The sequence below is a fragment of the Colobus angolensis genome, unplaced genomic scaffold (assembly GCF_000951035.1).
Source record: "Colobus angolensis palliatus isolate OR3802 unplaced genomic scaffold, Cang.pa_1.0 Scaffold75, whole genome shotgun sequence".
NCBI lineage: Eukaryota > Metazoa > Chordata > Mammalia > Primates > Cercopithecidae > Colobus > Colobus angolensis.
Genome location: NW_012121265.1, coordinates 6,039,023 through 6,055,509, shown reverse-complemented (window position 1 = coordinate 6,055,509; position 16,487 = coordinate 6,039,023). Strand labels below are relative to the sequence as shown.

Sequence of the window (16,487 nt, the reverse complement as noted above, 5' to 3'; positions counted from 1 at the left end):
ATTTTCTGTTTTTCTTATTCTTCCCCCTCCCCCACCTTTGTTTATCCTCTTCTACCTGTTTTTGGTGATTTCTTTTTTTTTGTTTGTTTTTGGTTTTTTTTTTGTTTTTTTTTTTTTAAGTTTATTTTGTTTTATTTTTGTTTCCCTTCCTCCCTTCTCACCTGATTCTGACCTCTCTTGATTTGGTGTGGTTCTTAACAGACAAGCCCGAAAGCTCTCTGGGCGCCAGCAGCCTCACGGTGGTGGTGTGTTAAAACCTTTAAGCCTCTTGCTAGCGCTGCCTTCAGCTATGTGGGCTCAACAGTGAGCATTTTGAGAGTTTCATATTGATACGAGGCGGCTGGGGAAGGAGCTCTGTCTTTCTCTTCTAAACACACACACACACACACACAGACATCACTGGGGGATGGGGGTGGTAGTGGTGGGAATGGGGGTGAAGGGCCGAGGAAACTTGATGGGAAAGTGAGGGACTGTCTAAGCCAAAAGAGCTTTTCAGTTCATGTCAATTTGGACAAAGCCACTTGCTGGCAAATAGATGCCACTGTCTGCAAGTGGCCGCCTCCATGCTGCTCTCGTACATTTGGGCAGGGTGGGGCCGTGGGTGTTTAGTAGGGGTTGGGGGAAGCAGGTAGAGAGTTCAGACTCTTAAATATATGGTTTGCCAGAACAGGCTTAGATCCGGGCACCGTGAAGTGAGCGACCCACCCCCGGGGGGCGCCACCGTCATTGTCCTTGGGCGTGCCACCTCTGTGGGACATCCCTTGGGTGACCTCAGCTTGGGTGTGAGCATTAGGTAACTCTCTCCCTTGGCATCTGTGCCCTCTATTCACAGATAACTCTCTCCCCTGTTTCTAGGAGAAAAAAAAAGTGCGTTCGCTACATACAAGGTGAAGGCAGCTGCCTCAGCCCACCCTCTTCAGATGGAAGCTTACTAGATTCGCCTCCCCCCTCCCCCAACCTGCTAGGCTCCCCTCCCCGAGACGCCAAGTCACAGACTGAGCAGACCCAGCCTCTGTCGCTGTCCCTGAAGCCCGACCCCCTGGCCCACCTGTCCATGATGCCTCCGCCGCCCGCCCTCCTGCTCACCGAGGCCACCCACAAGGCCTCCGCCCTCTGTCCCAACGGGGCCCTGGACCTGCCCCCAACCGCTTTGCAGCCTGCCGCCCCCTCCTCATCAGTTGCACAGCCGTCAACTTCTTCCTTACATTCCCACAGCTCCCTGGCCGGGACCCAGCCCCAGCCGCTGTCGCTCGTCACCAAGTCTTTAGAATAGCTTTAGCGTCGTGAACCCCAGTTGCTTTGTTTATGGTTTTGTTTCACTTTTCTTTATTTGGCCTCCCTCCTCCCCACCTTGAAAGGTTTTGTTTTGTACTCTCTTAATTTTGTGCCACGTGGCTACATTAGTTGATGTTTATCGAGTTCATTGGTCAATATTTGACCCATTCTTATTTCAATTTCTCCTTTTAAATATGTAGATGAGAGAAGAACCTCATGATTCTACCAAAATTTTTATCAACAGCTGTTTAAAGTCTTTGTAGCGTTTAAAAAATATATATATATACATAACTGTTATGTAGTTCGGATAGCTTAGTTTTAAAAGACTGATTAAAAAACAAAAAGAAAAAAAAAGAAGCAATTTTGAAGCAGCCCTCCAGAAGGAGTTGGTTCTGTATTATTTGTATTAAATACGAGCTTGCGAACCAATCATTTTACATCTGGTTTTTAAACCGTAAGGGCACCACGAATGCAGTGCCATTACTTTTTTGTTTTTTGTTTTTTTTTTTCTGTGTGAAACAACTTTTATTGTGATGTTACTTGTTATTGTTTAAATGTACAGAAACAAAGGGTAAAAATGTGTTAATATACCTTGTTCCATGGTGTTGTTCTTTTGGGGGGAGGGGATGCTACTCAACACTTAATAGAATCACAATGCTGTTGGGCCAGTAGTATTTATTGCTTTAGAGATTGCTTGTCGTACCTGTATGTCGTCCCTTTTTAAATATGTTTTCCTTTTTCTTGAAACTGTATAAAGTTTTTTTTCCCCCTTAGCATAAGCATCTTATATATAACAACTCATTTGTACAAGGTTTTTAAGTTTATATATAAAATGTGTATATATATTTTTGTTTCCCTTTTTGACCTTTTTTTTTTTTTTTTTGCTGTATGAAACCCAGTTGTCACCAAATGGACATTAATAGTTGCATTAAGGATCAGTAGCATTAACAAAAGTTGCTTTAAAAGCCATTATGTAAAACAAGACTTGAAAATGAGTGAGGGAATTTTAGCGACACTGTCTGAGCAGCAGTGGGAACCATCTTTTTCCCCTTTGAACTCCCAGTGGGATGCCCTACCCTGCGCCCTTAGGGCCTGGACTGACCGTGTGCAGAACTTTACGTGCCAAAATTCTCAGTGAATTTAGCTTTCTCCCTCTTTTTGATGCTGTAATTTTTGTTCATCATGTTTTGCTGTGATGTTACATAGGTAGATTTGTATGTAGTTTTAATGTCACCTATAACAAAATGTGTTTGGTAGCAGATTGTCCAGAAAGCATTTTAAATGAAGAGGTATAAACCCTTAAGGGCCAAAATTCTGTATATTAGATTACTCTTACACGAAAAACCAGCTGCCGCTTTTATGTACACATATTACATACGAGTAGGCAGCAGACTTTAAAACTAAAAAAAACCTAGGCATGTTGATGTTGCAGACTGCTGTATAAAGCTGAAACCTGTTCATTCAGTGCCATTGTAGTTGACATGAAGCGATTGTAAACCTGTCTCCGATTTTTCTCTGGTTTATTAAAATGCTAACTATAACATTTTTTGTGAATACTTTGAATGTTTCCTAACAGTTGTGATGTTACTGTTCCGTTTTATGCTCTTATTCCAAGTTCATTTTTAATGGTTTGGAAGCCATTTTTGTAATGAATAAATGTTCATGCTGTACAGTATCTGTAGCATGCCGTTCTGGATTAATAAAAGCAACTTAGTCTGTGCAGATAAAGGCTGGTCACTTGTTTCTGTGATACGGATTTTTATCTCTAGGGAAACTGGACCTACCGTAAGCAAGAAAAACATATTCCCAAGTTGGAACTTGACCATACAGTTAGTGTGTGGGTGATGACTTAGGTACCAGAATGTGGTCTTGGACTCTTGTGAGGGGTTGCTCCCCTCCCCTCCATCCTCGTGGCCCATTTGGTGCACCTTGTGTCTCTGGTTTGCTTAATGTGTCATTTGCAATGAAGATGGTGAGTATCAAACAGGATCCTTGGCGTGTGTCTTCTCCTGTAGTATTTCACTGTGCCATCCCCAGTAGTTTATTGCTCAAAGCAAAGCACAGTTACAGAGTAAATGTCACTTTTTGGGGGGCTATAAACCAGTTTCTCTGACATATCCTACTCATCCTCTCACAGTATCAAGCAGAAAGAATTTAATTCTGGTGAATGAGACTTAGTCCACCAAGAGTGCACTTAAGAAACCACCTCCTTAGCAGTGAAGGATCATGGGTGTGACAGCATCCTAACCTCCAAGAGCTGCGTGCAGGGAGAGATGCAAGGGTGTCAAACTGCCCTTTCTCTAGCAATGAGCCATTATTGAGTAAGCAGCTTTTTAGAAAATTGGATTAAGGTGATGCACTGAAAGGTGTGTGTGGAAGCGCCTTGCTGTGTGTGGGATCCAAGTGTTTTGGCTGTACCCTGGTAAGAGCACAAGTTCATCACCATCACTGAGCAGGGGCCATGATACAGATCTTCGTAAGGTTTCCCCTGGATTTCATTTCCCTTGCTGACTAGCTGGATGGATGGACACATTGTTCCATTTATCTAGGACATCTATACCTTCAAAGGATGATGATTTCAATGGGCATGGAACTGTTCGTGTTGCCGTTGTGGTTACTTAAGGTGAGCGCAGTGTCGCATCAAGGACTTAAAAGCCCCTCGGAAACTGCTTTGCTCAAGCAAGTTTTTGTTCTGTAAAATCTCAGCATTTTGTTTTTGCTTTGCTTTGTATTCCCAGGGAGGAGTGTTTCTGGTTGTCCTTCCTCATTTTATTTTGCACACTGGGCCGAGTGACCTTTGAAAACACAAATAAGAACAGTATCTGTTATTCGTGGCAGTGTGCCAAGCCGTTTATGTGCATTTTCTCATTTAATCCTAACACTACCACCTAAGGTAGCCATTCTTCTCCCCTGCCACCCTCTGCTTCATTTTCTGGAAAATGGATTTAGGAACTGAGGGTTTTAGGTGCCTTGTCTAAGGCCACACAGGAGGTGGTGGCGCTGAGATTTAAATTCAGATCTGACTCCGGGCTTCTGCTCATAACACAAAGTTCTGCCGCCTCACATAATACAGACGGCCCTTCCCCTCCAAAACAGAAATGAGGGAACAGCCCTTTCAGAGGATTTTCTTGATTCCCCCACCTCCTCTGCCTCACACACTCGCTCACTCTCTTTCCTCTCTAGCTATACTACAGAGTTAAGCTTACCTAAAAGTGTTTTTGCTCTTCCTGCCTGAAAAACAACCCCTCATGCTTCAGGTCTTAGCGAAGACATCCCTTTGCTGGGGGAGATGGTCCAGAGCCCTCAAGGGTTGCCTGTCTCCCTCCTGTGTGGTCTTTCAGGCCTCTGTCTTCCGGTCTCCTTTGACTCACTATCATCGTGAAAGTGGCTGTCGTCTGCTTAGGTCACTCCAGCCTCACCGTGTTTCTCAACCTCAGAACTCATGACATTTTGGGCCAGATAATTGTTAGCTGTGGGGACCTGACCTCTGCATTGTTGGATGTTAACACCACTGGCCTCCACCCACTAGATAACCTGTCAGCCCTTGCCCTCCCACCAGTCGTGACAGTCAGAAACATCTCCAGATATCACCAGATGTCCCCTGGGGGACAAAATCACCCCCAGTCGAAAACCATTTCTCTAGAGAGCCCTCCAGGATGACAGGATTGTGACTTTCGTGTCCCTGCTGTGTGCTAGGGTCTTGTTTAGTGCCGGGCACACAGTGGGGTGCTCGAAATACATTTTTTGAAGGAAAGAAGGAATGAGGTTGGCCAGCTCAACACCCATATTGTGGGAGGCAGCAAAATGGAAACTTTCCATGAGGCTTCCAAATTTTGTGTTCTCACAACTTTCAGGGTGGTGCTGACCTTCTTAATCCTTTCGGCCATGCTGGGATGTAACTCACCGCCCTTGTTACAAAGGCCAGAAAAAAGGGCAGGGGGGTCAGCCCCTCTGCTGTCAGCCAGCCGAGTGCCGATCTCTCTAAAAATCGAAATAGGGGTCACCGAGTCACACGCTTGCCTGCCTTACAACACCTGGTTGATACTTGGAGGATCCTTTCACCCAAGACAACTTCCTTTCCCCCAGGCCTGTGTTCTCAGCAGCCCGAGCTCTAGTCTCCCAAATGCCCAGCCAAGTCTTTGCCCTTCGGCGCTTCCTCTCTCTCTCTCTGATTTCTTGCTACCTCAAGAGTTTCTTTTCAAACTGAGCATCCTCTAATTTCATCTGTTAAGAGTGGATCTGCAGGTTTTTCGTTACTAAGAGACTCTGAAACAACGTCTGGGAAACGGTAACTCTCACTCGCCGAGCCACATCACTTTCGGCTTCTTACGGGGCTTCGCCAAAGATGTTTGCGTATTAGTAGGGAGTACGTTTCCTGTGGCGGCTGTAATGAATCACCACAAATGTGGTGGTTTAAAACAACAGAAAATTGCTCTTGCACAGCCTGGCAAACCAGAGGTCTGAAATCAAAGTGGTGGCAGGGCCGAGCTCCCTGCAAGGCTCTGGAGGCGCATCTCTTCCGTGTCTGTTTCAGCTTCCAGTGGCTGCCTGTAATCCTTGGCATTCTGTGGACTGAAGCCACATCACTCCAATCTCTGCTTCCATCTTCACATCGCTTTCTCCTCTTGTCTGTCCCCAGACTCCCTCTGCCTCTCTCTTACAAGGATACCTGTTTTGTATTTTGGGCCTACCTAGATAATCCTGGATAAATATCCCTTCTCTTTAGATCTTTAAGTTAATCACATATTTTGCTATATAAAGCAATACAAGTTTTAATAGGATTTGCATATGGGCATGTATTTTGTGGGGGCCACCATTCAGCTCACTACAGAATCATTTGCCAACTGCTGAGTCTTAGCACAGAACTCTTCAGAATGGGCAATGGTTCCGCTATTGGTGGTGGTCTTAGGCCCACGTGGAAAGCAATTTTTACAGTAGATGGCTTTTCATTTCAGATATAAAAACATTCGTTTTTTTTCCTGATGACATGGATTCATGTAGGGTCAGAGAGCCTTGCATCTGGATGCAGGATTTTCGAGGAAGTAAGTAGCTTGGAGCAGTGGAATGAATCTGAGCTTGGAGGATCCCACGTCTGACTCCCGCTGGGTGTCCTTGGGTAATTCCTTTATCTCTCTGAGTCTTTGTTTCTTCAGCTAACAAGTGATGATGTTGGTGTTCATCTGGACAGATTTGTATGACGGCTAAGATGCAAAGTTGCTAGACTAGTATGTCATAGTGTTTATTATTAATATAAAAGCCAAAGGCCAGTCTTCTATTTGTTTTCATTATTTCTCTTTTTTTTTTTTTTTTTGAAACGGAGTCTCATTCTGTCGCCCAGGCTGGAGAGTGTATGGAGTGCAGTGGCACAATCTTGGCTCATTGTAATCTCCTTCCAGTTTCAAACGATTCTCCTGCCTCAGCCTCCTGAGTAGCTGGGACTACAGGCGTGTGCCACCAAACCCGGCCAATTTTTGTATTTTTAGTAGAGATGGGGGTTTCACCATGTTGACCAGGCTGGTCTTGAACTCCTGACCTCAGATGATCTGCCCGCCTGGGCCTCCCAAAGTGCTGGGATTATTGTTTTCATAATTTCTCTTCGGGATTCTGCTGGTTAGTCCAGTTCTTCACACCCAAGTGAGAGAATCACAAAGATCTAGATGCGGAAGACACATCTACATGACCCAGGGACAGACGTTGTGACTCATCCACACTGATTCGTTTTACCTGCAACTTAAGGGCCTCAGGAAAATGACTTCTAGTCTCTGGGGAGCCGCAGCTCTGTCTGGGTAGCTTTTTGTGGTATAGAAATGTGGCATAGAAATGTGTTTTCAATTAAAGCTCTTTGCAAAGAAACTGAGGAGTAGCCTAAAAGCCTCTTGTGAATGGTGCCTGAGGCAAGTGCCACAAACCAGAGCTGGGAATCACCAATGAGCAGGGCCATACATTGGATTTTCAAAAGGGTTCCTATCTGGGGTTGGCTTCTTTGTCTCCCATTCCATATCTGGTTCCGCACTCCTAGGCACCTGGCCATCGGAGAGTCCTGCCGTGAACTCTGGCCTGTGTCCGATGGGCAACACTGGTGACTTCTGGCTTGGAAGCTGGGTTTTTTAAAAGATGGCACCTCATGGGTACACTTGATGGGAGCTGTAAGTACTTTCCTTCATTCAGTGACTATTTCTGCTTACACCAGGGACTGTTCTAGCAACTGGCATGTAAGTCTGGGTGAAGCCAGCTTGGTCTCCAGTTTTCCTGGGTTTATTTCTGCACCATCTTATAGGCTGGAGTTTCTAAGGAAAGGGAACGCCAACATTCCTGAGGCCTGGACAAGCCTCTCACCTAGAAAGAAGTTTTATGTAAGGATAATAACAAAAGAATTTGCTAAAAACTCAACTTGCATTTCTCTTTTAATATTCATGGGGATGGAAGTTGCTTTTCTGTTCATTTTACAGATGTAGAAAGTGACACTAAGAGAGGTTAAGTTGCTTCCCCAAAAACGTATCTGGGAAGCAGAGAGCCTTAGATTTGAACCTAGGCAGGCTGACTTAGGAGCCTGCATAGCTAAATACCATGTTATATTTCTTATTATAAAGACAGCTCATCAGGGTAACTAGGGAGCGGTGGAAGGTAGAGCCAATTTGATCCACGGCCGTGTGAGAGGGTGTTGCTGTGGGACCGCCAGGCACTCTTTCTGCCTGTCAGTGCGCAGAAGTTTTCTTTTCTTACTCTGGTATCTGTGCATGTAATAATAATAATGACAGTTGATAATTACATAAATCAAGCATTTTGGACTCAGCAGTAAAAGTTATATGATCCTGGAAATGGAAGAAAATTAGAAGTATATATTCTAATTTGTATATACATATTATATAGTGTTTTTCAGATTGTGGCTTGCAATCTATCCATAGGTCAGGGATAAATTTTGTGGAATAAGACCAATATTTTAAAAAAATGAGATTGAATGGGCCAGGTGCAGTGGCTCACACCTATAATCCCAGCACTTTGGAAGGCCAAGGTGAGTGGATCACTTGAGGTCAGGAGTTGAAGACCAGCCTGGCCAACATGGTAAAACCACATCTCTACTAAAAATACCAAAATTTAGCTGGGCATGGTGGCACATGCCTGTAGTCCCAGCTACTTGGGAGGCTGAGGCACAAGAATTGCTTGAACCTGGGAGGCGGAGGTTGCAGGGAGCCGAGATCACGCCACTCACTGCAGCCTGGGCAACACAGTGAGACTCCATCTCAAAAAAAAAAAAAAAAAGATGAGATGAAATAGAACATATGGAAAACAGAATCTATTGCCGTATGTGTGTACTGTATTTTGTAAAATCTTTCTTACTGTGGTTAGGGTAAAAAAAGTTTAGAAGCCAAGTCTGAACATTAATATTAGCCATCATATATTGAATATAATAGTTTCAATATTAAAATACAGTATGCATGGTGTATAAAATTCAGTTAATGGAGTAAAGTTTATTGATGGCCATTTGTTAAGTGTTACACCAGTATTTAGACCCCAAGACATCTTCTTGGGCAAATCTGTTGAGGTAACATCTCATACTTTGCCTCCTCCTAGAGTTTCAGAATGCTCATTCATTTATACGGCTTTATGAAAGTCTGCCAAAAAGGACCCTCTTTCACTTCACCTATCACATTTCCCAAATGTAATTGACCATAGAAAACTTTTTTGAGAGGGTAATACTTATTAATTTCCTTCTGAATTAATGTTCCTTGGAGTGCATCTTCAGAAATATAATGCTTTACATGTATATTAGATGTCTTAATTCTTTTAACAACTCTATGTTGTCATATTATTCCCAATTTTCAGGCTATAAAACTGGGGTGTAAGTTAAATAACTGCCATTTATTAAACACTAATTATATGGCAAGTGTATTTGTTAGCTATTTCTGCAATAATGCTGTTAATACACTATCTCAAAACTCAGTGGCTTACAAGAGCAAGCATTTCTTCTCTCGCCATTTGGTCTGTGAGTCGGCTGTGACTCTCGTGCGATTAGCTGAGCTTGGCACCAGGCTAAGTTGGGTTCAGGTCTGTTGAACACGTTTCTTTTTCAGAGACTAGTGGCTACCCAGGGCATGTCCCTGTAGTTACAGCAGAAACACGCGTTTTCTTAAGAACTCAGTTTGAAACTGGCACATGGTCAATTCCAACCACATTCCATTGGCCAAAACATGGCCCAGCTGCACATCAATACGTTGGGAAAATATACTCTGCCTACATTTAAAGAACAATACAATCAAATGGCACCGGGCATGGTAGTATAGTTCTGTTATAGGGAAGAATAACTGGGCACAAAAATAATACAATTTGCCAAGGATGGCATGAATTACTTATCTCCTTTAATTTGTACAAGAGTTTGGTTGAGGTAGATATACTTATTGCCCCCATTTTATGTACAAGTAAATTGAAGCTGAGAGATTTCAATCTTCTCGCACTGGCAAGAGCCTCCAATTTAAGGTTGAATAGGAGTGGTCATAACTGCTTCCTTGACTTTTTTCTGAACTCGGAGAAAAATCATTCTCTGATTTTCTATTAAGTATAGTGTTAGCTGTATGTTTTTATAGATACATGTTACCAAAATTCCTTTTTCCACGATCTTGACTCACTGCAACCTCCGCCTCCCGGGTTCAAGCAATTCTCCTGCCTCAGCCTCCCAAGTAGCTGGGCTTACAGGCGCCTGCCACCACGCCTGGCTAATTTTTGTATTTTTAGTAGAGATGGAGTTTCACCATGTTGCCCCAGGCTGGTCTCGAACTCCTGACCTCAAGTGATCTGCCTGCTTCGGCCTCCCAAAGTGCTGGGATTACAGGCGTGACTCACTGCGTCCAGCCTGAAAATTCTGTAGATTTAGTTTGCTGAAAGTATCTACCATAAACTTACCTTAAAAGTGAAAAAAGCAAGCCACAGTCTAGGAGATAATGTTTGTAATACATTTATCTGACAAAGTACTAATACCGAGAGATAAAAAGAATTCCTAAAAATCAAGAGAAAAGATAGCTCAACCAATTAAACATGGGCAAAAAGCAAAACAAAACTGAATAACAGAACTAGGTAATTCACAAAAATGGCTATCCAAATGGGATATGTTTTACCTTAGTAGATGATCACGGCAGCTTCATTCATAATGGCCAAAAACTGGACATGAGCTGCCCGCCCATCAGTGGTAGAAAGGATGAATAAATTGTGGTTGTCATACAATAGATGAGTAGTTCTCATCCATTGCCCTCAGGATTCCTCTGGATTTTTCTCATAGATTATATATGCTCCATTCTGCTGAAATGATCAAGAAGCTGACATTGGAAGAATAAGGGAAACAAAAGGCCTCTAGGTTGTGTGTGTCATACAGAACCAGTAACTAAACACGGGAGCTATGACTGCCATTGGTCTATCAAGTGGGACCCAAGCAGGAAGCCACTATGGCCAAGTCATGAAACAAGCCTTTTGAAAAAAAGATTTAATGCCCCTATTCACTTAATTTTATGGAATTATGAAGAATTCAGGTTAAGCAATGTTAACTTCCTCTGGATTCTAAAGGTAGTGCTGGTTGCTCCTTAAAATGAAACCAAACAAGCTATGTAGTGCCCACCCCCTCACCCACATTCCTGTTAGCTTTATGAGATCAACTATGGCAAGAAATTCACAGTGAAAAATGTAGATGCAGTGGGGCTTCTGGAATGGCCTCTAAGAATACATAATAATAAAACAGATTAAATTCCTATTAATAACTGTTTCAGATAACACTCTGCTAGAAATTGCCCTCGTGTCTATTTGCTTTACAGGGTGCAAGGGTTGACAGGAGGGTAGAAATAGAGAATCTTGGGCATGTTACTGAGATTCGAGCTTGTTTCTGGTGTCGGAATATGGAGGAAACTCACACAGGTCCTGGGGCTCCTTGTTTAGTCCCCCTCCCACTGGGGCCTCAGAATGCCCAAGGAGGAGGTGCGGATACATCTCAGTCTTATCTTGCTGAGTAGAAATTCCAGGAGGCCTTTGTAGGCAAAAGCATGTGCTCTCAATAGAATCTGACCGCCTGGTCCTTAAGAGCTGGAAAGAAGGACCAGAGGAAACTGAAGCCCAGAGAGGGGGCCCCAGCAGTGTCTTGCCTGAAGCCACACAGCTGGGTGCTGGCTGGATCTTGGTTAGATGCAATGATTCCTTGTAATCCGGATCAGGGATCTTTCTCATAACTACCTGTTGCCTCGAATTCTCTACTGGCTCGCTTTGATGTGGGGAATGCTAACCCTGCTGCCAGCTGTAAGACTTGTTCCCGATCCTGGGTGATTTTCAGGTTTGGAGACTCCAGTGCAAAATGAAGGGCTTGAGTGTGAGGCTCCTGGAAATCCAGCCACCACCTGCTAGCGGTGCCTCCGATGTGCCAGGCACCATACGTGGCTCCCAGGCATCTGGGGCAGCATGCATTATTTTATTTGTTCTCCACCCAAATACTGTGATGTAAGTCTTCCTACTCCCGTTGTCATGGGAAGCAGCGAAGTGACGTGTTCAGGATGGGTCAGCCAAAAAGTGGCAGATCTGGAATTAAAATTAGGCATGTGACTACAGAGTTCTTTTTTTTTTTTTTTTAATTCCACTTACCCTATGAATAAGAATCTTAAGAAGCAACTGAGCCCCCAACATTTCTCGGAACCTTGGGAAACTCCATAAGGGTTAGGCTGGACAGGGACGTTTGTCTGCTTAGTAGAAACAGAGTTGTCCCATCGGGGACCTAATATCCTGTGGCTTCCACATCCCGGGCTTGGGGGTTGTATGGAGGAAGATGCAAGTGACCAGCCACCAGGCTAAGGGGGCCTGGACACTTCTCCTTCCCCTGGTCCCAGGAACCGTGGCCTCACCCAGCAGCCCAGCTGTAGTGGGCAATGGGGCAAGATCACCACCCAGGCCAGCATTGGTGCAAACTGCGATGGCTGACCCCTAAGGCCAGGTGGGTGTAAGATGGACGTCCGTAATTACCAGGGCCCCATATTCGGGGGTTCCTGACTGCAGTCCCCTGAGGTAATAAGACTCTCTTGGTGCCTCAAGGCCAGCGTAGGGCATCGGAGGTGGAGGCTTGGCCTTTGGAGTGGACAGCCTGGCCCTCTGCAAGGCTGTCTCTGTTTCCCTCAGGAAAGGGCTCTGCCCACCACACGGCATCCTCCCACCCGGCCCTCCCCTCCGCCCCCTCCACCTTATATAATGGCACATTATACAACATCGCAAAGCAGGTGGTATTTTTAAAGACAGCAAGTGAGCATTTTTTTGGCCTAAATTTGGGAATGAAACAGATGGATTTTTAAGACTCTGGGCTTTTCCTATGAATAGTAACCGTTGTTCTCCTCTGCTTTTAAACACCAGTTTCAAGACCACCTCCAGCAACCAATCAGCACTCTGTTATTTAATTATAACAAAATTCTTAGCCCTGTCTGCTGCTGCTCGGACAAGTGGGGGGCACTGGATCAATTTCTGGAGCCAGACAGACTTGCCAACAACAATTTTCCTTTTCCCAAGGGACCTCGGAGGCCTGGAGTGGGTCCCAGGTTCCTCCTCTCCAGTCTGCTCAATGTGGGCTCCCTGACAGCGAGTTTGAAAGGGTTATAGAGAGGCAGATAAAGGCCGCGCTTGTTGCAGCCTTCCCTGACAGGGCCGACCCCCACGCCAGTGAGCTCATGCCTGCCTCATTATGGCTGGTGCCAGATTTTTTCCATTAACAGGTAATTGAGTAGAAACTAAAATAAGCGAAGTTTGTTTCATCCCTTGGATTTTCTTGCTGGGATTTGAAAGAAAAACACTTTAGCATCGTTAGTGGAGGAGTGTCCTTGAAAACGTATTTATGTTTTCCAAGTGATTTGTCGCTTGGTAGGTGTAATTAGCCTGTCCCGGGCCTCTCCCTTCTTGTTTTTATTCTTGAAGGGCCACAGCCTTCAGAGAATGGGAGCTGGTTTCCTGGACCCTTCGCTGTCAGTCACCCTGTTTTAAGAGCGGATGGGTTAGGTACGCTCGCGGTAGATAACTAGCTTTTCTCTCTGCCCACTCTTTCGCTCACGTGCACACGCACCTGGAGAATCAGCAGGAGCCTGAGGGTCACGCAGCCTCAGGTGCTACCTGTGAGGGCCTGCTCACGCCTCCTGGATGGTGCCTGCCTCCCTCCACCTTTGCGCCAGGTAGATGGCTGAGGGGCAGAGGGGCTTTCTCTCACTGTATCTCTCTGCAGCTATCTTCCTGTACGCCCAGTCCCAGGTTCTAATTTCACAGCTGCTTCTTCCAGGAGCAGATGCTGAGGACTGACAGCGCCTGTCTCAGCTCTGGCTTGTGTTACATTTCATGGAGATTCCCCATCACTGCCCAGCCTCAAATTCCCCATGAAGTCCAGAGCTTCAGATGGGTTTGTTTGAGAGAAGGAGGGAGCTGGAGCAGGCGTGGGGGCATGGTCTCCACACTTGGGAGTTTTCATTTCACCTGGAGCCCGCGAGCATCTTGTTTCCATCGTGAACCTCACTGAGATTCTGGTAAGTGCTCATGACTGTCACCCCAAAGAAAATGTAGATTCTTGGACACAAGCAGCATGCTGCATATGTTTTCTGTCATTTCATGAGCCCCAGGGTAAGAATCACTGCAGAAGCCATGCAGGGCAAATGATCAATGTCATTAAAGCAATTCCCCCCTGGCGAATGAGCCACTCTTTCACACACCTGATAGAGAGGTCTTTCTAAGGGAAAGAAGCCTCCAGAAATTTGCGACTTTTTGGTGAACAAAAACTTAGTTCATCTGACTGCCTTCATTTGGTATGCAACCAGTAATAACTATTGTTACTAAATATTCATAAATCCCTGCTTTGTGCCCCACAGGGTGCCTTTACAACGAGGATAAGGTCCTTGCTGGCCTAAAGCGAACATTCCAGTAGTGGGGCTTAGGGACAGACAGACAATAAGGATCACACAAAAGGTCATAGATTTCAGTAAATGCCTCAGGGAAGTAAATACCTGAGCAGTAACCTCCAGGGGTCAAGGAAGGCCTCTCAAGGAGATGCAATCTTACTTAGGGATAGCAGTTCCCTAAGGAGATGAGTTCTCTCTCTGCTCAAAGTTAGGGTCCTGAAGCCATCCCCCTTAGACCCTCACATCACTGTGCTAAGGCCTTTCAACACATCTCATTGGATCCTCATGGCCTCCAAAGCTCTGGTGGAGACCTCATTTCACAGATGTGGACACTGGGGCCTGGAGCCACCTGTCTGAGGCATGGGAGTAAGGAACCAGGACTGGAGCTGGGCCTCTCAGATCCCCAAGCCTGTGTTCTTCCTTTTTTTAAAAAAATAGCTCTATGGAAGTATAATTTAGATACCAGAAAACTCACTTGTTTGAAGTGTACAATTCAATGACTTTTAGGAAATTTACAGAGTTGTGCAACCGTCACCACAATTCAAGTTTAGAACATTTTCATCACCCCAAAACCTCCGTTTCGCTCGGCTGTAGTCACTCCCTGTTCCCACGCCCAGCCCCAGGCAGCTGCTAATCTACTTCCCTCCTCTGCGGATTTGGCTTTTTGCACATTGCGTGTACATGGAATCATAGGACACGTGGTCTTTTGTGTCTGGCTTCTTTTACTCAGCACAGTGGCTCGAACATTTCTTCATTATCATCCACTCCTCCCCCAAGGAGAAAAATTAAATGTAATTTAAATTCTCCCTAAAGACAGAAATTAAATACCAAGGAACATGAGTTTGTCTGGTAGGCTTGAGCTTTGGAGGGCTACAAACCACTGTAATATCTAAGGAGATATATATATATATACACACACATATATATATTTGGTCTCTAAGAACCAATTTTCTCCCCCTTAGGGGAAAAACCATCTCCCTTGAGAATATTTCTGAGGTTCATTCATTTGTAGTGTGTATCATCAGGAGTGCTGTCCTTTTGGTAGTTGTAGAGTGTTTCGTTGTGTGCATCTGCTGTGTTTTGTTTATGCATTCAACAGCTAATGGACCTTACCTTGGCTATTAAACACCTGGACCTTTGAACACCATGTTGAAGCATGCAGCCCACTCCCCATTTTAGAAAGAGCCCTTGGGCATCTCAGCACTGCTCCTGGGGAATGGGATCATCCTCAGTGCAATGTCCTCATCTGTAAACGGGAGGTGATCATCCCTAGGCCACAGGGCTGCAGTGGCGATGATCTGAAATAATATCTGCTTGGTGTCGCTTAGTAGATGACCACAGCTCAGTTCAAGTTCAAGGCCCTCTGCACCTCCTCCCCCTTTCCATGGGAAAAGGTGCCCCCTTTGAAATTTGCCCCACCCAGCTTCCATCCACGTCTCCATGGATTATGTAGTGTCTGACTTTATTATTTTCCCCTTTTTTTCTGGTGTTGTTCAGATCAATCCTAACATGGCTTCTTAACAGGAATCTCAAGTATTTCTCTCCTTTGGTGGTGGTTTTCTGGTCGCTGTGACTGGCACATTTCCAGGGACCAGCTGATTTTATCTGCTGCTAAAACAGGGGGCCTCTTGTGGGTGGGGGTGCATGTTGATACTGTAGTCAAAAGAGCACTGTACAGAGAGTCCAGAGACTGTGCTTCAGACCCAGCAGGGCTGAGTGGCCTAGGCCAAACCCCAGAGGTATTTTAAATCAACTTCTCCTTTCTGTAAAAGGCGTCCTCTTTACATACCCTGGCCTCACAAAATTATAAACAGCAAATGAGAAATCAACTTGGGAAGTGCCTTAACTTGGCAAGGCCCATGGGAAAAGAAAGACCCTGCTGGAGTCCCTTCACGGAGTCCTGCCCAGTGATGCGCTCCTGTCTGCTATGGGAGACTGGGGTGGGGGGTGAGGGGTGTGCTCATAGCGCCCCTGTGCAGCTCCCTGGCCTGCCACAGTGCCAAGGGCTTCGGCTCCTGCTGCTTCCCTGTAAGATGTGAAATAATTGAAAGCAGATATTGAGCCCAGTGTGTCAGGGCATGAGGGAAACTTCAGAGCTGGCCGGAGGGAGCCTTGCCCTGAAGTGAGTGTCCTCCTGGGAGGGCCCAGGAATGCCCAGTCAGGGGGAGGGGCAGCAGGCAGCTCCCTTGCACACTGTAGTTTTCGTCCCACTCCAGCCTCCCCTTCCTCACCTCCCAGCCTCCCTACCCTGCCATTTTTCTACTTCTTTATTTCTTTTCTTTTCTTTTTTTTTTTTTTTCCGAGACACAGTCTTGCTCTGTTGCA

General features: G+C 45.3%; 1 protein-coding gene across 1 annotated transcript in view; it reads left to right on the top strand.

Moving 5' to 3' along the window:
* TCF7L2 (transcription factor 7-like 2 (T-cell specific, HMG-box)) overlaps nucleotides 1–3,003 on the top strand; it is a 220,612-nt gene extending 217,609 nt beyond the window's left edge. The window contains exon 14 of the mRNA XM_011927924.1: nucleotides 856–3,003. Coding sequence (XP_011783314.1) covers nucleotides 856–1,273 — 418 coding nt within the window. The 3' untranslated portion in view covers nucleotides 1,274–3,003. The remainder of the gene's footprint in view (nucleotides 1–855) is intronic.
* Nucleotides 3,004–16,487: the final 13,484 nt, after the last annotated feature.